Source organism: Condylura cristata, unplaced genomic scaffold (genome assembly GCF_000260355.1).
Source record: "Condylura cristata isolate star-nosed mole 26May11 unplaced genomic scaffold, ConCri1.0 scaffold00025, whole genome shotgun sequence".
Classification (NCBI taxonomy): Eukaryota; Metazoa; Chordata; class Mammalia; order Eulipotyphla; family Talpidae; genus Condylura; species Condylura cristata.
The window spans coordinates 30760950-30786049 of NW_004567126.1; the positions used below are offsets into that span (position 1 = coordinate 30760950).

The following is a 25100-nucleotide window of genomic DNA, read 5'->3' on the forward strand; positions in this document are numbered from 1 at the left end:
CTCTGCCCCCCAGCTCATTAGGCCAGGCTCCCCGAGCCCAATTAGACCCCAGGCGCACCCTGGGGACAGCCGAGTTAACCTGGCCTACAGCCCCCCAAGAGGAACCAGCTGCACACTGCTGCCTGTGAGTCGCTCCGGCCCCGGCCAGCGGCAGGAGGCCCGGGCCAGGGCAGGGCCAGGTGGGTCCCCAAGGCCAGCCCATCTCAGGCTGGATTTCCGGGGGCGGGGTGGCCCCTGTGCAAGCCCTGCCAGAGTGCCCCACCCTTCCGAGGCAGGTCACCTGAGGGGGCATTAGAGGGGTTCAGTCCCTTCGTGCCTCAGTTTTGCTACTTTAGTGCCAAAGCGGTGGGAGAGGACAGAGGGAGACCAGAATGGGGGGGCTGTTCAGGGTGCCATGGCCCCAAAAACCTCACCCTGAGCTAAGCCTGGCTGTACCCCATCCCCCAGTACTGATAGTCTCCAAAAGTAGGCAAGACAGAGCCCCCAGGCCGCATTCATCCCTGAGACAGAAGCCTGGGGGCTGTTCTGGTCAGAGCCCTTCCCACCCTGGGGGGGTGTCCTTTTCCAGCACTTTCTCCTTAGACCTCCAAATCTGTTCCCGGAACCCCTTGCATGCAGCCAAAAGGCGCCCTCCCCCCGCCCCCCCGGGGCCTGCCGCCCACCCGCCCTGGGGCCTGCTGCCCGCCCAGCCCAAAGCACCTGAGTTCACCTCTGCCGCTCTAGCCCAGGGAGCCGGTGTCCGGCGCTCACCAGCTGGCCAGCACACCACCGGAAATGCACAAACAAACCCGAATCAGTCATGGGAAAAATAAAGGGCATTATTGTCAAGTCCAGTCTCCCTGAATGAACACAAATATATAGATGTATAGATATATATATCCTTTTCCTAATTCCTCCCCCAAGAATAAAATAGAGTATTTACAAACCAAACCCCCCAAACCTCTTAAAAACCCTATAGTTTGAATATTGCTATTTCTTTAAAAAACAAACAAAACAAAACAAAATGTTTCCAAAAGCAACAGGAAGAAAAATTCAACTGATTGTGGCTCAGGGGTTACCATCCAACAGAAGAAGCTGGTGTGGCGGGCGTGTGATGAACAGGAGGGAAAAGCCAGACCAGCTGACGGTGCAGGACGTGTGAGGTAAATACGGTCAGCCTTGGCGGCCGCTGGACGCGGCCTCCGCAGCCCAGGGCCGCACGAAGCCCTAGAGGTGTCTGCCTCTTTTCTGATTTCCGCTGCTGTTCGTGAAACTCCTCTTTCTGAATGTCTGAAACCTGAGTAATCCAAGTGTTCGTCGGTTTCCCCTGTTTTATTAGCGTGTCTCTCTGTGTGTAGACGTGTCTCTCTCTTTGGCGCTGGCTGTGGCTCCTGTCTGCGTGACCCTCGCCCACCCGTGTCTCCCGACATCCCGGCCCTGCTGGTCCACCTCGACCCCGCCCGGTCTGGCTGGCCCCAGGCGGGTGCTCGGTGGGGAGTGGAGCGGTTAAGGCAATGAGTTACTTGAGGTAGACGAGGTGGGCGGTGCGGGCAGCCCGGCAGGCCCGGCCTGGCTGCCCATGCCGCCACTGCCCACGCTGCCGCTGCCCACGCTGCTTCCTCCCCGGCCGCCGCCGCTGCCGCCGCTGCCGCTGCCTTTGCTGGGAGCCGAGGGCGGCGTGGGGGCCGACGGCTGAGCAAACAGCACCCCTGGTGCAAAGACGGGGAGACAGGCCGTGAGGACCTCGCGCTGACGTGCCGGTCAGGGCCCCTCAGGCGGCCCCTGCGGAGTCCAGCAGGGTTGGCTGGGACGCCCCGAACTCCGCTCCTCGGGTGCGCCGCCCGATGCCTGAGTGAGCACGAGGCCTCACTCGCTTTTAGAAAGATATGGAGGACCTCAACTGCACGGGAGAAGCCTCGCAGAGGACGCGTCCTTTGGGGCGCTTACTCTGGACTGGACAGGACGCCCGCACGGGCCGGCTCCCTCGGGAGCCGGCAGGGAAGGCCCTGGGTGCTCCCCGGGCCCCTGCTCCCCTTCCCGCCGGGCTCTCCCCTGGGGCGCGCCGGGCCCTACCTGTGTACATGATGCCGTTAATCTCTACTGACATGCTAATGCTGTTGCTGCCGTTGGTGCCCGTCAAGCTCGCGGTCGCGTCCTGGCGGCTCTCGGAGGCTGTGGAAGAAGAGAAACACCGCCCAGGGTCAGAAATCCCTGTGGGCGACCTTCCGTCTCTCAACCTCGCCCCCCCACGCTCCCAAGGGGTGACCCGGGGCCGCCGCCCGTGCACACAGCAGGTGCCCGCCAAGTGCCAAGAGCTCGTCCGCTCGGAGCACGGAGGCAGCGCAGCGGGAACCCGGCCGAGAACAAACAAAAACCTGAGCGCACCACTGAGGCTGGGGTGGGGCGGGGCGGGGAGAATGTTTGTCTAAAATGTTTTTTTCATGACGGTCAGATGTCGGCAGCCCTAAGTGACCTCCTCCTAACTGCCAGCGTGACGGACACAAGCTACTTGGCGTCACGCGAGTGACCGGCCGCGCGCCCGTCCACCCCCGAGGGTCCCCACCTCCGCCGCCCGGGCCTGGGGAGGCGCGCCCTTCGGGAGCGAGGCGGCAGCCGGGCCTGAGGCCCGCCGCCGTGCTGTCGTCTGGGTTCGACGACGCCGCTCGAAGGCCCTGCCACAGGACCTGGCGCGTGCTCGGTCTGCTGCAGCGCCCAGGACCCCGCTAGGTCGCGGGCCAGACGCACCGCCCACTTTAGGCAGGCCAGGGGCTGTGAGGACGTCCCCCTGCTGCCCCGCCCGGACACTCTCAAAAGCGGGCGGCGGAAGTGGGCCTCTCACAGACTCTGACACGGGAGCAACTTTTTGCGCGAAACGTCTGGGTACGGCGCCGTTCCTTCTGCTTGTGCGCCTCCCTCCTCGTCCTGCCGTGTGGGCTCTCCTGACACGTGCCGGCGTCGGCGAGCAGGGAACACGAGCGCCCGGGTGCTGGCGGGCTGGTACCTTGGCTGTTGATTCGAATGCTCATCGGCAGCTGGGCCGTCATGGCCAGGAAGTTCTGCTGCAGCGCCCGCTGCAGCAGCCGCTGCTGCTCGTCTGCCACCACGGCCATCTTCTTCTCGGGGGGCTCTCCGGACTCCAGCTTCTCCCGAAGCTGCTCCAGGGCGGCTGCTTGTGCTGCCACGGCTGCCTGGGCTGCGGCCGCCTGCACAGCGGCCGCCTGGGCGGCCACCACAGGGTGGCCTGCCAGGGAGACTGGCAGGTGGCTGGGGACCGTGATAGGGATGGCAGAATCCTCCTCTAGAAAGGAGAGAAGAGGAGCTGGTGAGCGGGAGGGAGCGAGGTGCCGGCTCTGCCCCCACCCCGACGGGGCTCACTCTCGCCCCGGGTGGCCAGACTCGGGGCAGCCACGGATGCGCAGAGCCGCGGTGGCCTCGGTGACGCTGGCAGTGATGACAACGCTGGTGTGGACACAGGTGTGGCAGCAGCACACGGTGTCGGCATTAAGGGGTCACAGGTGACACTCGTGACGACACAAGGGCTCGCCCCTGAGAGAGCCACTCCAGGTCTGTGTTCACGTGAGGACACCGAGGCTTGTGGAGGCAGAATCACTTGCCACAGGGCTGGTGAGGGGTCCCTGGAGTCGGAGTCCCGCAGCCCAAGTCCAGGTCAGCTCCTGATCACGCCCTCCTGGTGGTTCAGAGGGAGCCCCCCGACAGTCCTGCCCCCAGACCCCGAGCCTGCCCCCTCCTGCCGGCTCCTCCCCGCAGCTCCCTCGGGCTGCCTGGCGGCGCGGCCTCTCCAGGCTCGGTGCCCCACTGACCCCTGCAGCTGGGGTCCCGGACCCGAGTCTTTCTTTCCTCCTTCCTTTGGTCTCGGCTCCAACGTCGCAAGAGCCCCGAGCCAACTTTCCCGTCAGCACGGGCCTACTGCTACTGCCTACTCACGGGGTTCTTGTTAGGGGCCCTCACTTTGTGCAGTGCAGCCCCAAGTCCAGCACAGCGCCTCCCCTGTGAGGCTGCTCAATCACAAAGGAGCCCCCAAGCCTGAGAGGGGCGAACCAAGCCCACAGAGGACTGAATGAGCTAATGTTTCGCAAGATCCCGTTCACCTTAGCTCTGCTAGCTCTCTCCATTTTGGGGGCACCATGGGGTCAGCTCAGATCCTTGGGCCAACGGAGCGCCGCAGGGACTCACAGCCCACGTGACAGAGGAGAAACGGGCCCCGCCCCTGCTGGAGGCCACATGCTTCCGTGCGAGGAAGGATTCAGAAGTCCAGAGAGGCAGCCCAGGCCTGGGCCTGTGGCACTGCACTTGACTCATAAAAGCTGGGCTCAGAAAGGGGCAGTGAGCTGCCCAGGGGCACCAAACAATAGCTTCAGGGTGGCTACGGGGCCCGTGACGCACAGGGCACTCTACGGCGTCTGCCTGGACAGCGTGTCAAGAAGGATTCTCAGTTCAAGGGGACGGAATGTGGCCAGCAGCTGCTCACGCCTGTCATAGAGAAGGGCTGGAGGACGCTGTGGTGGCCGACAGGGCAGCACGGGGCGAGGCGACAGTAATTATTGGCAACGTCTGCCACAGGACTTCAGAAAAGAGCACAGCAGGGCCTCGCTGGTGACCCAGCAGGTTGAAACGCCCGGAAGCCGGCGCAGCCCGGCCGGGGGTGACCCCCAGGGCACGGCAGCCCCCTCCCGTCTCCCGCTGCTCCCCTCAGCAGTGGGTCTCAGTGCATCCGCCTGTTCTGCGCCCCGCTCTGTCTCTGGGGAGTCCTCTCACCGCCCGCACCTCTGGCCTGCGCCCCAGCTCTGTACGCATGAATAACTAAACCTTTAAAAAAGAAAAACGCGCAGCACTCAGCTGGTAATGCCTCAGCGTGGGCTGGGAAAACAGTGTTGACGGGCCGCCACGGCGTGCGCTGGCAGAGGGTTTCGCTTGACACCCGCTTCGGCACAGAACCGAGACCAGCGCTGCGGAACACACCCGAGGCGGCACGGGTGTGCGGAAGTCGATTCGGGATGCCGCCTGCGCGCAGCGGCCAGAGACGGCCACTGGCCGGCACTGTCTGGCAGAGGCGCTGGCTGCTTTCCAGCCAACTCTGGGGTTACCTGCTGATTACCTGAGGGGACCCCGGCATTCAACCAGGCGGGGGCGGAGCCACGGTCAGGATGCGGGGTGCTCACCTTTCTTGATCTTGGGGGCTGGAGTGATGGAGCTCCCGTTGGTGCTGGCGGTCAGTCCCAGAGAGGGCAGGGGCAGCTTGGGCGAGGGCAGCACGCCGTGGGCCCCGCCCGGCGAGTAGGCGAACAGGGAGCCCCCGAAGCTCTGGCGCCGGCCCTCGCGCCGGTTGCTGTCGATGGCTGCCTGGAGCTCGTTGGGGTTGCTGAGGCCGCGCTTCTCGCACTCGTAGGGGTACAGGTACTTCATGTACCTGCGGACAGGGTGAGGGGCAGGATGGCTCCCGGGCGCCTCCTGCGGCTCCCTGCTGCCTCGGTATAAAGCAGAGCCCCACTGTGGCACAGACGCCCGGCCGGGGCTGGGTGCCTGACCGAGAGGAGACCCCGCCCCGGGCTGTCCTGCCTCCTCCAGCACAAGCCGGAGCCCCAGGCCAGCTCCCCACAGGCCCCACCCACAGTCGCAGGTCCCCCCCCCACCCGGGCCCTTCGCACCTGCCACACCCGCACACAGCACCTCCCCCTCGCCGCCGGCACTCACTGTGTCCGCAGGGTGAAGGCTGCGCTGGTGATGGACGTGGGCAGGTTGAGGCCCTTGGTTATCTCACGCCACAGCTTCTTGTTGATGACTTCCACCAGCCCACCCTTCTCCGTCACCAGCACGTACAGCATGAAGAGGTCCAACACCTGCTTGGCCATGATGGGGATCCGGTTCACGGGGGTCCCTGTGGGGTCGGACAGGGGCAGTGAGGCGAGGGTGTGTCGAGGGCCAGCGCCCCTCGCGATGCAGACTAGCTGAGGCACTGGCCCGAGGTGGGGGCTCTGTCATCATGTCGGCAGTCTGGGGGCTGTCCTGGCAGCTGCCCTGCCCCCCCAACTTGATGCTGTGTGCAGCCCCACTGTGACACCACTGATGTCTCCAGACATTGCTAAGCGTCCCTTGCGGGTAGGGTCAGCCCAGGCGAGACCCCTGTTGGAGAAACCAGAGAAGAGGCTCAGTTTATCCATCTGTGGTCTTTGCCCACGGTGGACTGTAGGTAGAGAGCAGGAAGGGGCAGAGAAAGGGCCCAACCGGGCAGGGGGCCTTCGTGATTCCACTGTACCTCGCTGAGCACAACAGGTGTCAAAACACCTCCACCTGCGCTGCTCACTCCTGGGGCCTGCGGGCCCAGGCTCCCAGGCGTCGCAGGAGGGATGGAGGAGAGCATGCTTAATCCGCTTAGCAGCTTAGAGAGTACAGTGGTGGGCCGTGGCAGGGGAGGGGGGTGGGTGCGTGCAGGGGGCAGGCGGGTCACTTCCCGCCCCGCCCTCGCTGCCCCCTCCAAGCTCCTGACCTGCGCCACGGCCCGTGTCCAGCCTGGCCTCGAGCCCCACCTCCTGACCCTGCTGCGCACACGCCTGTCCTGTCCCCACCCAGCTGAGCCCCAAACCTGGCACAGGCCCTCCTCACCCGGCCGCAGGAGCTTCGCACTGCAGCCCAGACCTTCTGGCAACTTCCTGGCCGGGGCCCCAGTGCACCTCTCTCCCGGACAGTGAGAATCCGAGTTTATTGTCTTGATCCCACCTGCTGCTTGTCCCATGGGGTCCCCGGTGCCCAACCAGGCATGCAGCAGGCGCTCAACCAGCGGCGGGAAAGCTGCCCGCTCACACAGCCCCTGGGGCACGTGGAGACACTGCGGCTCCCAGCAAGGGCCTGCGGTCCTGGGATTCTGCCTCTGGGCTCCCCCAAATCAGACATTCCAGAACTACCTTCCGCCACCGTCTCCACTCCCCAGTGAGTGGAGGGCAGTGACGGGGAAGGAAAACGCACCTCAGACTTCACACCTGACCAAATTCTATTTCCCAGTGTAAGGGGGAGATAAGAAAAGGCACCCAGGGTCCGTGGCATGCCAGGCCGGGCAGCGTCCACTGTGCCTGTGCTGCCCACCGGGATGTGGCCAGACTCGGCCTGGAGAAAGAGGACGGAGGAGCCATCTAAGGCCCCCAGGACCGCCCCTATCTGGCCTGCAGGCAGCTGGATGGATGTTTACAGAAGGTGGGCGTTGTCTGGAGAGCGAGGGCACTGGGGGTGGGGGGCAGGGCGGCCAGAGGAAGGGTGGGAATGTCGTCAAGGAAACCACAGAAGCATGGGGTGGCGGCAGGACCCCTCATTTCAGGCCCCAGAGAAGTGTGAGAGAAATCCAGTATGGGTGGAAAAGTTATTTTCCTTCTATCTGGAGTAAAAGGGGGCTGGTAGGTGCAAGATGGTGTCCGGAGCAAGAGAGGTCTGCAGATCCTGAGCTCCGAAGTTCCCAAACCACAGAGGGTCTACGGAGACCGCAGCAAAGAGGGGCCTTGGGGGCGGGTTCTGAGGGATGCATAGGAGCTTGCTGGCCCCTGGCCTCCAGGAAAGCCTGGCTCGGGAGAGGCTGAGTCTCAGCACTGTCTGGCCGAGGGAGTGGGGGGGGGGGTTCCACTCCCACCGCAGGCGGGGCCGCGCATCGCATCGTGTCCCTGCCACACCAGGAACCCAGCCCCGCCTCGGGAGGCTCCGGCAGGGCAGTGAGGGGCTTGGGCCGGTGTGGACACAATGATAAGACAGAGGGACGATCTCTCCGACCACATGGGGCAGTGGGCTCGGCCGGGCCGGGCGATAGTGTGCGAGGGGCCCTCACACCAGTAGGGCCGGGATGCTTCCATCCCCTGGCACGGGCGGGGTTAACCAGGAGGCCAAAGCCCCCTCCCCTTTCATCTCCTTCCCTTCCGGTGCTGGGTCTGTTTACAGAAGCTGCAACACTGGGGCAGGGAGGGAAAGCAGAGGGCCTGGACAAAGCAGTTTGCCGGCCCAGGCCAGAGCGAGGCCCAGCGTGGCCCAGGGGCCCCTTGGTCGCGCCCCCTCCAGTCCTTCCTGCCTCCGGCCAGGTCGTGGCCAGGTCGCCTTCCCAGCCTTGGGGCCTTTCCTGGAAGGCGGGAGCGGGGCGCCCCCCACCCCTGGGAGTACAGAGCGAGAGCCACACCCCGCGGGGCCACGCTGCCCTGAAGGCAGCGTCCAGAGGGAGAGGAGGGGGCTGTCTGCCCCGTGGCAGCCGGGGCCAGGGTGGGGCAGGCTGCCGAGACCCGGAGCCGAGCCCCCTGGGGTCAGTTTCCCGGCCGTGGCTGCCGCTTGTGCCTGCGGACTCGTGTTCTGCAGGCCTCAGTCGCCAGACACTTTGGGGGCCGCCGCCCTCACCGCATGGCCCAGGCCGGACATGGGCGGACGGGCCACAGCCGCACTGGGCCCCTTCAGCCTCCGCTCAACAGAAGCAGCGGGCACTCGGCGCGCGGGCCTCACTCTGCAGAGCCCCGGGGCCTGTTTGTGGCCCCCACAGATGTGGGGACTGGGGCCCCGCAGGAGCGGGCTGGCTGCCAGCCTCACACCAGCGCCACCCGCCCCGGCGGGCAGGCCGGCGGGCGGCTCCTGGCAGTCGGGACCTCGGCTCTGGGTTGAGGCCGAGTTGGGCCGGCCTAGGAGGCTCACAGCTGCGCCCTCAGACTCCGGGGCGGCAGGTGGGCCGGGGCTCGCGAGCAGACCCCACGGCAGCCTCCGCGCGGGCCCTCGCTGCCCTTCGGCCACCGCCTGGACCCTCCCCGCAGCCCGGCCGCGTGATCGCCCCGCCCGGGCCAGGCCTCACCTCGCTTCTGCATGAAGCTGAACAAGTCGTCCAGGAACTCCTTCCTCTTGGGGTCCCCGTCCAGTTCGTAGAGCTGTGGGGGCAGGGGTGAGTTAGCTGGTGCCAGGGCAGGGCCGGGCACGGCTCTGGCCCTCCGTCCCCCACGCAAGCACGCCCGAGGCCCCGGGAGACTGTCACGCTGCTCCCGCGTCTGGAGAGGCCAGTGTCGGTCCCGCGTCCGGCCACCTGGCCCGGGCGGGCTGTGGTGGCGCCTCCTCCGCGTTCCCGGGGCCACAGGTCGGGGGGCCGAGCTCCTCAGGGGCCCGCGGAGGGCCAGTCCTGCTCCGGGCTTCCGCCGGCCAGCCTGGCCTGTGGCCCGTCACCCCGACGGCCACCCTCTCGGCCTCGCGCACCTGTGTCCGAACTCCCTCCGCAGACGCGGTCTCGGTCTCGGGGGGCTGCTCCAGGAAGCCCCAGCGTAGCCAAGGGCCTCTTTTAGGACCCGTCCCCCAAAAAGGCCGCTCTCGCCGGAGTAGCGTCTTGCAGGAGGCTTCCGGGGCCACAGCCCACCCCAGAGTTCCGCACCACAGAGGGCGCCCAGCCCAGAGCCGAGACACGGGACTCGGCCCGGGGCTCACCTGACACCGTGGGGGGTGCCCGGGCGTGGGTGGCACGGGTCCTCCGGCTGGACACTGTCCCCCCACAGGTGCTGACGGGTGGGGGAAGCCACAGGGGCAGTCAGGAGTCGGGAGGGACAATTTGCTGAGGGACAACAGCTAGCAGCGCCCGAGCCTGGCCCCGGGGAGTGAGGCCCGGTGTCCGCTTGGGCAGGCAGGAGCAAAGCCACGGGGAGGCCTAGAAACCACCAATTAGCCCGGTTGCTACAATCCATCATTAGGGCCCCCGAACGCAACGACGCCAAGCTCCTGTCACGTGGGACGAGCCCCAGGGCTGCGGAGGCCCCCGGGCTGACCGCCCCGCTGCCGCTCTGGGCCTCCCAGACAGGCAAGGGGCGCAGGAGCCCGGACCGGAGGGCCGAGGCTGACTGGGGCTTTTGTGTCCGCCCTGCCCTGCCCAGGCTGGCCGGCCACATTCCTGCGCTGATTTATGGTGGCCAGGGAGGCCCGGCATTTCCCCACCCCACTGCCTGAGGGGTGTGGGGCCTGCAGGTGGACCTGGCCAGCCGGCAGCTGGACCTTCCCAGGGGCGTGCATTTGCCAGGCTCGTCCAGTTGGCCCCTGACCCAAAGCCCCCCGCCCCACACTAGCCCCCCCAGAGCTGCTCACTCAGCCCCTCCCCGGCCCATTCACCATGGAGCCACACAGGGGTCCTGTGTTGTCAGTCTGGACGGGCTCACAGCCGCTGTTTCATGCTTGTTCCTGAATAAACCTGGGTGTTCTCGGCCTGGCTCACGGTGATGGGACAGCAGGGGCTGGCTGAACGCTTCCCCGGGTTCAGGTGTCCCTGGAGCCTGAGAACAGGACTTTATTTGGAAATGGGGCCCCGCAGATGGAGTTAGGCCGATGAGTCCTGACAGTGGGGCGGCCCGAAGTCCAAAGCCAGAGAGGCCCCATCTAAGGAGGACTGCAGCAGACACCGGGGAGGGCCCAGGTGAAACGGCTGCGGGGCTGGGGTGACCGCCTGGGCCCCAGAGTCCGCCAGAAGGCAGGAGGGAGGCTGCAGAGGGAGCGTGGCCGGGACTCCCAGGCGAGACTACTCGTGTTTGGAAACCCGGGCTGCTCTGCGGTGCTTGGTGATGGCCAGGCCCTGCCCTCCACAGCATATGTGGGGTTTGTAACCACAGACCCCGCCTGCTCTGGTCCTGCCGAGGTGGTGGGGAGTCAACCTGCCTGAGCCCCGTTCCTGGGCCCAGCCCCTACAAGGCACCTTGGCCATCCGCCTGCCTCGGTTTCTCTGGCTTTCTAGGACAGTGGCAGGAAACACGACAGCTTCCCCCGAGCTCCTGGAACCCCGCATTCCAGATGGGGAAGCTGAGGCGGAGGGCGACAGCCCAGTGACCCTGCTGCAGGGGTGAGCTAGCTCTGCGGGGACCAGCCCCAGGCCGAACGGTGGCCGGCGGGGGCGCAGGGCCATAAAGGGGGATGTGCCGCCGGCTGCAGTTTAATGGTCATTGCAGTGGGTAGTCGGCAACAAAGCAGCAGTAAAGGCCGCCCGGCTTTATGGGGCTCTGGCCCGAGTTCCGCTCCCCGCAGGCAGAACTGCCAGGGCTGCCCGCCGGCCCTCGGGGTGGGGGTGGGGACATGTCCAGACCCCCCTTTGGGTCAGGGGTCATCGCACAGCAGGCCTGGGCTCTCTGCTGAAACCCTGTCCCCTGAAGGCAGGCCAGCGGCGCCGAAACAGCCTGCCCACCAGTGCTGCAGCCCAGGCGGCAGATGCCCCGTCCCTCCCTCACCCGTGGGCCCAGATGAGCCCCCTGCTCCCCCAAATACCTCGCCTCGCCTGCCGGCCCTGCGCCGCAGCTCCCTGCCCGCTCCCCTCCCCTGCTGGCCGGGCCGGCTGCCGCTCAGAGCGGCCTCTGGCCACAGCCCTTCCACCACCCGGGTCTCAGCCCTGCTCGCCTCCTGGGGCCCCGGGGTCCCTGGGGGAAAGTCCACGCGGGCAGTCACAGCCCCCCTGTAACACTTTGTCGGGGCAACTCCTCCGCTCCCACTTTCCCTCCCTGGATCTTCTGAGGCCCAAGCTGCCGGCCCAGGCGGGAGCGGAGGGCCGGTCTGTGTCTGCTCCGAGCCTGAAGCTGCAGCAGCCGCTCCTAAAGCGGGCAGGGACCTTGGTTTTCAGGGCAGTGGGGGGCGGGGTGCTAATCCTTTCCAGAAAGCCAGCACCAGGCCCAGGGGTGTGGGGCGGCGAGCTGAGTTGGGGGGTCTGAGTGTGGGCTCGACTCCCCCTTCTACTTCTGGCCCTGTGCCCAGGGCCCAGCCTGCCCTTGTAAATCCGTCTGTCCATCTGTGAACTGGGCCGCAATCCTGGAGGATGTGGACTTGGGGTGTCCCAAATGCCCCTGAGCGCCCTGCTCCCATCTCCGTTCTGTGCCTGCTTAGGCTCGGGCCTCACCCCTACCCTGTGGCCCCCTGCCGGCCTTGGCTCTGGAGGGGCTTTCGCCCTAGGATCAGGGGCCGCTCCCGAACCCCCGCACTACCGAGGCCGGGCTGACCAGGCTCCCGGGGAGGACGGGGTACAGAGCCAGCCCTGCCCCCGCCTCCAGGCCAGGAAGCAGTCCACAGGGCTCCCTGGCCCTGGCTCGGTCAGGCCCCACCAGACCTGCCCCCAGGTCTCACGCCAGCCCCAGGCCACCTGCCCAGCAAAGCCAGCTCGGTGCACGGGGTCCCACCCAGGTCTCCGAAGGCTCCCTCCTTCCCTTGCAGACCTCCCCTCTCAGGGAGACCCCTCCCCTCCCCCAGCTGCCCCCTTCCCCCTGTGAGTCCCCTCTTGGGCACTCCTGAGGCTGAACCTCCAGCCCAGACTGGGTGTCCCGGGCAGGCTCCAAATAATTTGATAAATGAGTCAGTCCTGGACATTCCCTTGCTTGAGACGACCCCAAGGATTGGGGGGGGAGTGGGTGGTAGAGAGGGACAGGGGGTTGGCCTGGGGACCCTCCCAGGGACTTCTGGGGAGGAAGCAGATAAAGTGAGAAAAGCTCAGGTGTGGGTGGAGGAAAAGGCCAGACAGCCACCCCCCAGGCCCCAGCCCACCAGGGCAGACAGGAAATTCTTGTTCACAGTGACCTCGCCAGGGTGCCTGCCCCCAAGGCTGAGGAGCCCCAGGGGCTGGGCAGGGTCTCCACCGCAGGGGACCCTCTGGAACCAGGCGGTTCCCCGGAGACAGGACCCCTCCCCGTGGCTGCCAGCAAATGCCAGGGAGGGACTGGGCAGGGGAGCTGGGTGGCCTGCGGAGGCCACCGCACCAGGAGGCTCCGTCACCAGAGGTAGGGGGCGGTGTCCGGCCCAGGCTGGGGGCCCCGATTGTAAAGAAACCGCCCTCTCTCTCGCCCCAGGGCCCCCTGGGGGAACCTTTGCTCCCTTGACGACTCAGGCCCCTTCCTACTCGGGCAGCTCCAAAGTCCAAGGGGCCCCACCTCCGGCCGAGGCCAGCGGGCAGGCCAGCGCGCGGGGAGCGAGGGGCTGCCTGTGAAGGCAGCGAGGAGGTCAAAGTCGGACAAGTGGGAAACAGTGCGAGTGTCCGGCGCTGGGCGGCCGGCCTGTGGCCGGGAGGGAAGGCCCGCTTCTGCGCCAGCACGGCCTGCAGAGTAAGAGAAGGCCCCCTCGGGACGGGAGGTCGCTGGCGAGGGCAGAGGTCTTGATGGAGGCCTGGCTGCCCAGGCGGGGGGCATGGGAGGGGCCGGCCAGCTTGCAGGCAGGCCAGGGTGGCTCAGGTGCTGCTGGTGCTCAAAGGCCCACGGGTTTTCACACGTTCTCCCAGTCTTAAAAAAATATTTATGGAAGTGAAATTCACATAACAATCCACTGTTTAGCAGTGTACAATTCAGGGGCTTCAGGGGCCCCCGCTTGTGGTGCAGGGGTACAGGTTTCAGCGCTATCAAGCTATGGCAGCCTCTGCGGCCTGAGTCCACCCCCGCCAGGGAGGGACCCCAGGGGCAGCAGACCCCCGTCTCCCCGCTGCTCCCCTCAGCAGGGTGTTTCAGTGGACCCGCCTGTTTTGCTCCCCACACTCTCTGGGGAGTCCTCTCACCCCCCACACCTCTGGCCTGCACCCCAGCATAAATAAGTCACCCCAGTATGCATAAATAAGTCAACAAGTCTTTTTTTTAAAAGTGTACAATTCAGCGGCATTTGGTCAGTTCCCAGTGCCGCACCTCTATTCCAGAACATTCTGTCACAGCTTCCTCACGGGCAGCCACAACCTATTCCCTGGGCCACACACCGACCCGGCCTGACGCCTCTCGCGTGGACTCAGCCGCGGGGCCGCGTGTCGGCTGGGCTCGGGAGCCTGCCCCGGTCACGCGTGGCACAGCCGCCCCCTCCGTGGCCGAGTGACGCCCCACGTGGGGCACGCCTGCCCTTCCCCCACGGGCGGGGTGTGGGCTGCTCCAGCTTTTGGGTTCTGGCAAGACTGGTTCACTGTGCCCATGTAAGCACAGGACTGCCACGCCGCGAGCAGAGAAGGCGGCACAAGCGGGACCCCTCGAGCGCGCGGGCAGGGCGGGGCGCCAGAGGGCAGCCCCCCAGGAGCGGCGGGCAGGCCGGGCTTGCACCTGCCCGTCTGTCCGGCTCCCCGCTCAGCCCCAGGACAGCAGGCTGCTCCCCACCCCAGCCGTGCCTCAGGGCTTTTGTGCTGGGGTCTCCCCAGGGACCCGTCCGCGATCCCCAGCTTTGGCCTCTAACCTCTGACCCCAAGCCAGGCGGGCCTGCGGGGTGACCGCGTCTCCCCGGCCCAGCACATGAGCCCTGTGACCCTGCGCTCATTCTGAGTTGGCGCTTTCCTCCCGCTCCCCACGCAGGTAAGAGTCCCTAAGGCCAGAAAGGCCCATCTCTGGGTCAGCAGCACCGGCACAGGACCTCGCCCGGCCCCATCGGGGCCCAGCTGCCACATCTCCGCGGCGGCCCTGCCCCCGATAAAACCTTCCTCACATTATCTGGTCTGTGAGGTCCCGGGGCTGCCTGAGATGACTCAGCGCTTGCAGCCGTTGCGTGGGGGGGCCCAGGTGGGCCAGAAGCAGCCATCCCTGGGGGCTCCCCAGCCCCCCATGCGGAGAAACACCCACAGCTGCCCAGGGGAAGCAGGTGGTCCAGAGCATGTCCCTTGCCCAGGGACGTGCACCCCAAAATAGCAAAGCTGAGCTCCGAGGCCAGGCCTGCACCCTCCCCCCAGAAACCCAGAGTCGGAGTCAGAATGAACCGCCAGACGAAGGGGTGGAAAATTGCGCCCGGAGCCCCCCCGCCTGCAGTCTGGGCCTCAGTTGCCCACCAAGGAGCCGGGCGAGGCGGTGTGCCAGGAGGCGGAGCTGCAGCGGCGGCCCCGCAGCGGCCTGGCGCTGGGGAAGCCCAGCCAGGCAGCAGGGTGCAACCTCTGCGGGGCTGTTCCCACCTCGGGACGTCCGACGGGGCCCAGAGGTCCTGGGAGCCCAGTGGGGGCCACCAGGCATGTGGGGCCAGGTCAGCCTCCAAGGTTTGGTCAGGCTGCCCCAGGGGGCCTCCTGTGGAGCAAAGCCTGCGGGGGAGCGAGCAGGGCGCCCGGGCCAGTGGGGACTCAGAAACAAAGGCTCAGACCAGCCCAGGCCGGAGCCCAGCCCCAGGCCAGCAGGGACCGGCCGCCCGCCGGGTTGCGCCTGGCTGAGGCCAATGTCCCAGCGTTATCTGTCCAGTGCAACTGACCCGGGGTGGGGGGGACATACCGCCCTGTCTCAGGGCACCCCACCACCCAGGCCTTTCGCTTCCTGTCAGCGACAGGCTCGACCAGACAGATGCTGCGGCCTGGCCCCCGCCCTGCTCTGCTCAAAGGAAATTGGGGAAGTGATTCTGGGCAGAGCAGAACATCTGTCCTGCAGGCGGCCCCCACAGCGCTGCCCGCTGCCGGCCACCCACCCCCGCCAGGAGGCCCCCACCCACAGCTCGGCACTGACAGGAAGCGCCAGAAGCGAGTGGGAGCCCGTCTCCCCGCACCGGCTCATAGCCGCCCTCCGCCCGGTGGCGCGGGAGACCAGAGCGGCGCTCCCACCGCGGCCTTCCCAGGCGGCCCGGAGCCGCTCGGCATCTGTGGAGCTGCGGGTGCTCCTGAATGTGGGGGCCGGGCCGGGAAGCCATGACCGCACACCGGCTCCAGGGAGGGGCCGGGGCCTGGGGCCGAGGGGCACTTGGCAGCAGGGTAAGGCCGGCTGCCTGGAGGCCCATGTCACAGGTAGGGAAACCGAGGCCAGGGGACAGCAGTAGGCCTGACCTGCGGGGCGCCCAGGATGCAGCAGCAGAAACTTCTAGGAAGCTGGTGTCTGGGGGGTGGTGGGTGCCCCAGAGCAGCATGTAAACTACACGCAAATCCCCAGAGCACTGGGAGTCCCCACCCGCCCCAGTGGGGCTCTCCGTGGCGGGGGTGGGGGGTCCCCACGTCACAGACAGGGACCCAGGCCTGAGAAGAGGGGCCCGGCAGGCCCTGGAGGGCCACAGGCTGTCCAGCAGCAGCGGACCTCCCGGGGGGGCAGACCCCCATGCGCCAGGCACGCAGGGAACTGAAGAAGGTTCAGTGCCAGCAAGTGAAAAATCCACAAGCTTCTCCACCCGCTCCCCAAGCGATTCCAAATGCAGCACCCGCAACACTCCCGCGCTCACCGGGCCCAGCGCCGTGTCCAGGACCTGGCTGTGGGGCATTTGAGCCCTGCCCTGGGGTTTCCTGACAGGAGCCAAACCGTTTCCCTGGAGCGCTGGGCAGCCGCAGAAAGGACCTTCCCGGGGCGGCCGCTCCAGGTCCAGCGGCCGCAGGGAGCCTGCATGTCCCGCCCAGTCTCTGGAAGGGGGTGCGAGAGCCGGGAGCGGAGGCCCTGTGGCGGGGCCCCAGCCAGCCAGCGCCAGCCCCCAGGAAGGGAGCGGGGTGGGGCCCTGGCGGCCTGGGCCCCACCAGGCACACAGCTGGGTCCTCCAAAGACTGGGCGAAGGGGACCTCAGAGGCACTACCAGTGAACCCCCCGGCTGCAGAGGGCCCCGCTCTGTAGCCCTCTGACCTGGCTGTGGGCAGCCACCTTGCGGGGACACTGAGGATGGAGAAGACGCCGAGGACGGGCCGGCACACACAGGCGCCCACCACGCGGCCCTGCCCGCAGGACACCTGGGAACGGGAATCAGCAGCGGTGACAGTCTACACGGCCAACGCTGCCCGTGTCCAGCAGGCCGGGCGGGACAGTGCTGTCGATGCGCCCCGCTTGGCTGGCTTTGTACCCCGGATGGTGACATCACCAAGGAAACGAGGGAGGCCCACTCGCTCTCCACGCACTGCTCCGTTCTGGACCGGTCAGCAGGCGCTGGTGCCGGTGAGGGGACAAAGAGGGCCGGTACGCCCATGGGCGGGCAGGGCTGCCAGGGTGGTGACGGCACACTGTGTCCAGTGCTCACTGGGCCGGGGGCTGCCCGCTGCTTCCTGGGACATAGCCAGAGAAGTCAGGGATGGGAGACACATGGCGGGAGCCCGACTCAGGGACGCCCTGGCTCCAGAAGCGGCCCCTGAGAAGCAGGTGCTCCCCCTCACGTCCTGGCTCCGTCAGAGGGCCCAGCACGAATCCCAGGAGGGGTTTATGGGCGAGTCACAGGGGCAGATGGAACGACAAGCAGGGCCGTGGGCTCCCTCGGGGCGGGAGCAGCTAACCCCACAGGGGCCCACGAGCCCGAGCAGCCATGTCTGTGGCAACAGGTTTGGCAGCACCTACGGGCTGGCTGGGTTGGGGAGGGGACCCTCAGCGACCCCCGCGGGCCAGAGAGGAAGAGACACAGTTCAGCCTCCCCGGCCAGGACAGAGGTGCCAACCACCCCGCGGGCACTAACAGGACTCGTATGCCCCGCCGAGCCCAAGCCCAGAGCCCCCCCAGACACCCACTGCACTGGCCACGCAGGTGGATCTCATGGGCCAACGGGGGGCCTTTCTTTGGGGACCCAACCGGGGCTGGGGACCCTGGCCTTCCTGCCTGGACCTCTGGGACCCCACCTGGCTTCCTGCCTGGACCTCTGTAGCTACATGGCCATGGACACACGGGCCCAGGCCAGGGCCAACGGTGTACACCCACTCGGCCAGCTCACAGGCACCCCACATGCACACAGGGCGCCTTGAAACGTGCCCAGGGCCCAGGCAGCCTGCCACCCGGACACACACACGCCCGTCCACCCCGACGCGGACACAGACAGGCACGCCTTTCTCCCTCCCTGCCAGATAAAGCACCAGACAGCTGCCTGCAGCCTCGGACTGGGCCCCACGTCCCCGCTGCCTCGAGCCAGGAGGGAGGCCAGGCTGACCTGGGGTCGCAGGTGTGTCCCGGGTGGCCAGACCCTGGCGGCGCCCAGCGGGCACTCAAAACACCCAGTCGGGACCAGGCCCCAACACACAGCTGGCCTTGTGTCTGACCCCAGGACCCCACCGCAGGACAAGCAAGGGCCCCCGGCCCCAAGCCGACCCCTGGGTTCCTCCACGTGTGTCCGAGCTCGGGAAAAGCCCCTCTGGCCTGGCACAGGCCCGGCCGGGAAGCCTCCAGCACGCGCTCCTGCCCTCCCAGCCAGGGACGACACAAATGGTGTCAGGCGGGGAGACTGAGGCACGGGCTGAGCAGGGCCCCGTCCCACGCACTGGGCCCTGCTCTGGACCACAACCGCAAGACCCTGTTTCCACACACACTGCGTTCTGCGTCTGTGCAGACACGCGTTTTGGGGGGCGCCACTCAACAGGCTTCCTCCTGGAATGGGCTTTCGCTTGTTTCCCCGTGCCTGGGAGGCAGGGCAGGGGCGGGCCCAGGCCTCTGGCCAGGCCTGCAGGGGCGGAGGCGCTGACTCTGCACTCCCTGCCGCTACCCTCGCCCCATGAGACCCCCACCCAGCCCTGACCAGGGCAAGGCTGCACCCAGCGCCTGGCTTCAATGGGCAGATTAGTTACCGTTTAACCCCGTGACCCCCAATTGTCCTCTGGCCGCGCACAGTGGAGAGAGCAGAGAAGGGGCGGGCCGCGCCCCGCCCCCGACGTGTGGCCACCCACCGCCCACGCCCGGCTGCTCCCTCCACTGGCTCGGCACCTCCGTGGGCCAGCCGGGCAGCCAGAGGGCCGGACGCAAACACCGCGACCCCAAACGTCCAGGGGTGGGCTCAGTGTGGGGCAGGGAAGCTGAGGTGCCGAGCGGGCAGAGCCTGCCAGGGCCCCTCTGGGTTGGAAAGCACACGCCCTGGCTGGAGATGGTCCGGCGGGCCACGAGGGGAGGTGGGCACCGGGCCGGCGCCCGCCCAGCGCAGGGGCTGCGTCAGCAGGGCAGGCCAGGAGCCCGGCGGGCGGCCGGCCTGCGCCCGCTGGCTGATTCCACCTGCTGACCCAGACGGGCTGACTTTCTAGCTAATGGTTAATGGGCGCCGCGGTGACCTCACGCTTCGCGGGGCGGGGCGCCCAGGGAGGGGAGCCGGCCTCACACTCACGCGTGGCGTGCGCACACGCAGCGGCCCCGCGGCCCGGACGCGCAGACCCGCCACCGCGGGCAGCACGGGGCACCTAAGGGACACACAGCCAGAGGCGGCCGGACACGGCCAGGCCCGTGTGCCGGACACGCGTGGGGCGCACGCCAAGGGCCCGCAGGCCCCGAGCCCCAACACAGGCCGGCCCGAGGGCTGCCCCCCACGGGCTGGCAGCTCTCCGCCCCACCCACGCCCACACGCGCGCCAGCGGGCTGGACCCGAGCGGGCAGGCCCACCCCGCCCCGCAGGCACCGCTCCCGCCCGCCGAGTGTGTTATTAGAAAGCGTGGGGCGGGGCCGGCGCTTGGCAGGGCCACAGGGTGGGGAGCAGGTGGTGGGCGTGGGGCCAGGCGACAGCGGCGGTGACCCCACGGCAGTGACCGGGCAGCCAGGCGGCGGCTCAGGGGCCAGATAAGGCTCTTCCGGCTGACTCAGTGTGGTTCCCAGGGCTGGCACGGGCTGCGGCACCGCGCCAGGGCTGGCGGGCGGGCACCCTCCCTGTGCTTGCCACGGCCCGGCTGGCTCTGCGCCAGCAGCCACAGCGGCTTTGATGAGGCAGGTGCGGCCCGGGAGGGGAGGGCCAGGCTCCCAAGGGGCTTCCCGACGCTCCCCACTTCTCCTGTCGCCCCACTCCTATGCACACATGGCCCAGGGCTCCCGGGGCCCCAGGAAGAAGCTGGCACCAGCGCTGGGACCGCCAGGGCCGGCGACCCCGGGAAAACAGCCTGCCTCAAGCACCCAGGGAACTGCTGGGCTCAGAGCTGGCGCCCGGCGCCCAGGGCTGCACCTCCTCCCCAGCTCCCCTCCGCCCTGGTCCTGCAGGCCCACCCTGCTGGCGTCTTCCTCCGGCCCAGGAGGCCCCTGCCAGCTCAGCTCCAGCCTGCCTGTGTTCTGCCCGCCCTTCCTCCCCACGCCTCATGCTTCATCCACGCGATGGCAAGCCAACCACGCTCTGTCTGCCTGGCAAAGTCCACCATCTCCCACAAAGCCTGGGTCCCTCTGGGCCAGCCTGACCCAGAACCAAGGAAGGCCTTCGTCCACTCTGGCCTCTCCAGAAGAGAAGACCCCGAGGCCTCAGCGCGGCCCCGCCCAGCCCCAGCCAGGGCCTCGGAGCCCAGGCGTCTCCGTCTCCGCAGAGTCTATGCCCCGACGGACGCAGGGAAAAGATCAGGGCGCTGGAGCCAGGCCGGGAACTTCGAGGGAACCCCGGGGAGGCCCGTGGGGAGGGGAGGAGAAGCGCCCAGGGCCCCCAGCCCCTGCCCTGAAACCCCTCGGCGCCAGCTCTGGGCGTCGGTCGCGGCTGGAGGCCCAGCAGCCTGGCCCAGTCACGCCTGCCGCCTCACCGGCGTTGTTGCGTATTTTCTCCCAGCAAGAACAGCATCGAGTGTTACTTGTAGAATCAAACCAAAGTAAAAAATATGTACAATGTGTATTTCCCATGACTAGAAATTCCAAGCGGGCAGAAAGGACCAGGAAAACACTCAATGGGACCCCAGCCCCTTCCAGTGCCCGAGGCTTCGCCTCTGAGGCCACAGGGTCCGGCAGAGGCAGACGGGGAACCAGGGGCCCCCGGAACCTGCAGCACACGCCGACCCGGCCGCGGCTGCCCGTGTCCTCTGCCTGTGCCGGGGCTGACCCTGGCCCCCATGTGCGCAAGCCCCTCCATTTCAGACAAGGAAACAGAGGTTCTGAGAGGACACAGGCCCCCCAGGCCCCCGGCCAGCGGCCCTGGCCCGTGACTTCAGCCCACGATGGCCCTGGTGGCTGCAGGCTCAATCCCAGCTGCCACCCCCCACTGAGGTGCAGGCGAGAGCACCGGCCTGGCTCCCCCTCTGCGTCCCCCCCCCCCCCCGCACGAGACCAAGGGGCGGCACCGACGCCTGTGACCGCGGCCTTCCAGCTGCCCGAGCTGAGCGCGCATCGCCAGAGCCGCCACCTGGAGTTGTCGCGCAGGGCGAGCAGCTCATTTGCAAGTTACTGGTGAGCAAACGTTACCTTGGAAAGCAGGGAAAACCCCAGCATTTACTACAGATCAAAGCCACAGGCACACACCAGGGCACCCCACAAAGACACCGAGAACCAAAGCCTCGGCCAGCCGCGGGACCCAGAATCAAAGGCTCCGGCCTCGGGCGGCTGGTGAGCTGCCACGGGCGGCGTGTCCACGCGGGTGACGCACGGACGGCCACAGCGGGTCCCTCCCGGTGCTGACCCGGGGAGAGGGTCCCACGCTTGGCCTACACACAGGCCGCCCACAGTGGGACAGCTGGATGTCCAGCACCCGTCCACGGGAGCGGCACACGTCCCCGCACGGGAACGTCCCCAGACCACAACAAGGGGGCAGCTCTGCCCTCGCCGCCACAGACGGGGCTAAACTCGCGACGCCCGGAGAGAAGCAGCACACGGGCCACGCGGCGAGGCCACGTGAGCCCACGTGAGACGGCCGGGACGGGCAGAGGGCTCCCGGCCTCGGGAGGAGGGGGAAGGACAGAGGTGAGCTTGCAGGTTTCTTTGGGGAAGGTGAAAATGTCCTGAAATGGGGTGGGGGCTGCAGTCCTATAACCCACGACCCCTGAATCGCGTGCTTTACGTGGGTGAGTCTGTGCTCTGTATATTTTATATCACTAAAGCTGGTTCTAAAAACCCCAACAGGGCCTCCCTGGTAGCACAGGGGTTAAGGCGCAGCCCTGTAAGCTGCCGCAGGCCCTGCAACACGAGTTCGATCCCCGGCCAGGGAGAGACCCCCAGGCCGCAGCAGCCCTCTCCCGTCTCCCCGCTGCTCCCCTCAGCAGTGGATCTCAGTGCACCTGCCTGTTCCGCTCCCCACTCTGTCTCTGGGGAGTCCTCTCGCCCTTGGCACTTGTGGCCTGCACCCCAGTTCTTCTATGCATAAATCTATAAATCTTTTAAGTCTTAGCCTTGTTGAAACTGAAGCTTTGAATGCTGAAGCAGCTGAAGACCTGTGGTTAAGGATCCACAGGTTTAAATTCCCACGTAGAGGCCCTCTCTGGTGGCGCAACAGGTTAAGCGCAGCACTATGAAGCCGTCCGCAGCCCCTGCATCCCCAGTTCAGTCCCGGGCCAGGGAGTGACCCACAGGGCACGGCAGACCCCTCCTGACCCGCTCGCTGCCCCCTCAGCAGTGTACATGTTCGATCCCCATTTTGCTCCCCACTCTGTCTCTGGTGAACCTTCATCCCCTGACATCTCCGGCCTGCACCCCAATTCTTGTATGCACAAATAAGCAAATCTTTAAAATAAAATCCCACGTGGGTATTTTCTAGAGCCCAGGCTGGGCCATGACAGTGGAGCCTCTGGGCCTGCACACCCCCACCCACGTCTCGACTTGGGCCCGTGATGCGGCTCCAGGCACTTGGTCTCCATCGGCACATGTCTCGGGGGCCCCACATCAGGGTGCCAGGTTTTCAGGGATTCTGTAGCCTGTTGCTGCCCCCCCCCCAGTCCAGCAGCCCCCAGATCCATAGCCGAAGGCCAGTTTCTCTAGCATGGAGAGTCTGTGGGAGGAAGTCAGCCCCAGGCCCTGCCAGGACTGGGAGGAAGAGGCAGAGACGCGCCAAGCGGTGGGCAGCCCGCCAGAGGGGCTGCCACGTGCCAGGAAGGGGGCGGGCCAAGTGCCAGAGTCAATACCGCCAGCATCTGCTAGGCTTCTGGGCCCTGGCCACTGTTGACTCTGACCGTACAGGTGCCCGGCCAGCTGGGCCAGAGGGCCTCCCCGGCAGCTGGACGCGCCACGGCAGAGTGGAATCAGGCCAGGCCTAGCGCGTGGCCCCAGCCTCCGCTGCCCTCGCACCCAGCCCACCTCCGCGAGGTCCACTCAGCGGCTCTGGCCCTAAGCGCGAGCCGGGTCCTGCTGGTCAGGTCGCCGTGCTCCCGCTCCGGGCTCCAAAGCGCTCACTGGACGCTGAGGCCAGAGGCCTCCCCCACTGCCCCACACCGTGTTTCTTCACCCCGCGGCCTTTGTATTTATTTATTTGCTGACCTTCTATTTGCTGACCTTCTCTACTCCACAACGGGTGACCTGACCTCCCAGTAAGAGACTGTCGCCTGCATCGTGGCCCCCGGCCCTGGGCCTCAACTCCCCACCAGTAACCCACCCTGGCGGTGCAGGGACATCACCATGCTGCCCCAGACAAAAGGACAGAGGCTCCTGGCCATCCTCGCTCCTGATGCGCCATGAGGCCTGGGGTCAGGGCACGTGGTCCCTGGCCCCCTTCTATCCTGGCCACCCCCAAAAACCCTCCTGCCCATGTGGTGCCTGAGGGGCTGGGGTTGTGGAGCAGGTAGGCTGGGGTCCTGTCAACCTCTGACCCACAAGGGCCTCTGGGGCTTGTCCCTCCCTCTGGGATCAGCCGTGACCCTATGAGACAGGCCGTCTGCCTGGCTCCAGCCTACCGTTCTGGGGCTTCCAAGAGCTAAGTTCTGGGCGCTGTAAGTGTGAGCTTTCCCATGGCCAAACTTAAGTCTTCGGAGGAGTGTCAGGGTCACAGCACCCCTGGGGCCCAAGGCACCCACCAAGGCTGAAAAGGAAGCCTCCGGTCTGGGTCCCCCACATCGGCATCTCAGTCTAACGGGAGCTGGGCCCAGGCTTCCTTGGGGAGGGCAGAACAGCCACACGTGCCCTGGTCCAGAGCCCAAAGGAGGCTTGAGCCGGGCCAGGGTGGCCAGGTTCCCACCGGCCACTCCCGGAGGTCAGGGCAGGGCCCAGCTGGCCGCTGGCTGGAATGTGAGCCTGGCCAGCCACCCCGTCATCTGGTTTCCATCTGCCCAGCACAGCGCAGCCCGACTTCAAAGGATCCTGCCTGGGCACTTCCTCTGCCCTGGGCGCCCACAGGGGAGGCACCAGGACGGCCGCTTCCTCCCTCCCGCGGAGCCCCAGGAGCCGTGACAGCGGCGTGGCCACCCCGCTCAGGCCCCTGGCCTCACAGCCTCACCCCGCTGCCCACCCCTCACTGCCATCCCCGGGCACGCCCCAAGCTTCTCCCTCGCTGCGAGTGGCCCACGCCTGCCCTCAGCGGCCGGCCCAGCCACCCCGGGCTCCCCCAGGAATCCCAGCGCCCAGTTCGGAGCCGGCCGACGGCAAGGCTAGGTGGAAGGACCCCAGGAGCCACAGTGCACCCCCGACTCGACGCGTGCCCACCTGCTTGAACTGCTCCTCGTACGTCCAGTCCCCGTGGTCCGGCGGCTGCAGCTGGGGAACCGTGTGAGCCGCCCCTCCGGGGTGGGCTGGCCCGGCCCCGGCCCGCTCCTGGCTGCCCAGCGCCCGGGGCCCGCCTTCACCGTGCAAGGCCTGGGCTGGCTGCGCCCTCCGAGGGAACAGGGCCGAGGGGCCTGGGGGCCCGAGCCCCTCCTCGTCCTCGAAGTCCTCGTCCTCCTCGTCCCCCAGATCTTCCTCCAGCTCCTCCTCTTCCTCCTCCTCCTCCCACTTCGGCTTCCTGGGGGGGCACAGGCACAGGGTCGGGGGGGGCACTAGCCAGCCATGCCTGGTCCTCACCCCAGCCTTGGGGTCCCTCTCTGAACACGGGGTGCTCCCCTGCTCCTGCTGCTGAGGGCCTGTGGGCATGACCACCTGAGGGCACGGGAACCCGTCCTGGCCCCAAAACAGCTGAACTGGAGCAGCCCTCAGGCGCACACCGGGTCAGTGCCCTCCACTGCCCAGTTCCCCTCCCTGCCCCGCCCCTCCGCAGCACAGACCTCCATGCTGGGCCCCGAAAGACCAGCTCCTGCCTCAGGGAGACGCCCCCCCACACGCACCCCTCCGCCCGCCAGGCCCAGCGCTGGCCCCTGCGCCCTGCGAGGGGCTCTCACGTCCACAGGAGACGCCACCCACCTCCCTCTGAAGCGGACCCTGGCCCCAGCCACCCCTTCCTGGCACCCCGATTTACTTCCCAGGGGCCCGCCTTCGCTCTCTCGCGTTAGGCCTCTTCCTGGGAGGCCGGAGCAGGCGGGACCGCAGCGGGTCCCGCGTGGCCTGTCCGCCTCTGCGCTGAACCTGCCCCAGCTCGCTGGCTACGTGGCCTGGCCACGCGTGGCTGGCTGCACTGAGGTGAAATGGAGTCCCACGCTGGAATCGCCGCTGCGCGGGTAGAGACGGTCCCCACCGCCACCCCCGGGGCCTAAGGGGCGCGGGCGGCTCGGCGGCCAGGAC

At 67.3% G+C, this 25100-nt stretch overlaps 1 protein-coding gene across 1 annotated transcript in view; it reads right to left on the reverse strand.

Annotated features, from left to right (window-relative positions):
- Positions 1–661: 661 nt before the first annotated feature.
- Positions 662–25100, reverse strand: part of ARID3A (AT rich interactive domain 3A (BRIGHT-like)) — a 26159-nt gene continuing 1720 nt past the window's right edge. The window contains exons 3-9 of the mRNA XM_012729433.1: positions 24093–24387; positions 8801–8873; positions 5692–5875; positions 5160–5407; positions 2981–3277; positions 2053–2151; positions 662–1688 (exon numbers count right to left, since the gene is read on the reverse strand). Coding sequence (XP_012584887.1) covers positions 1486–1688; positions 2053–2151; positions 2981–3277; positions 5160–5407; positions 5692–5875; positions 8801–8873; positions 24093–24387 — 1399 coding nt within the window. The 3' untranslated portion in view covers positions 662–1485. The remainder of the gene's footprint in view (positions 1689–2052; positions 2152–2980; positions 3278–5159; positions 5408–5691; positions 5876–8800; positions 8874–24092; positions 24388–25100) is intronic.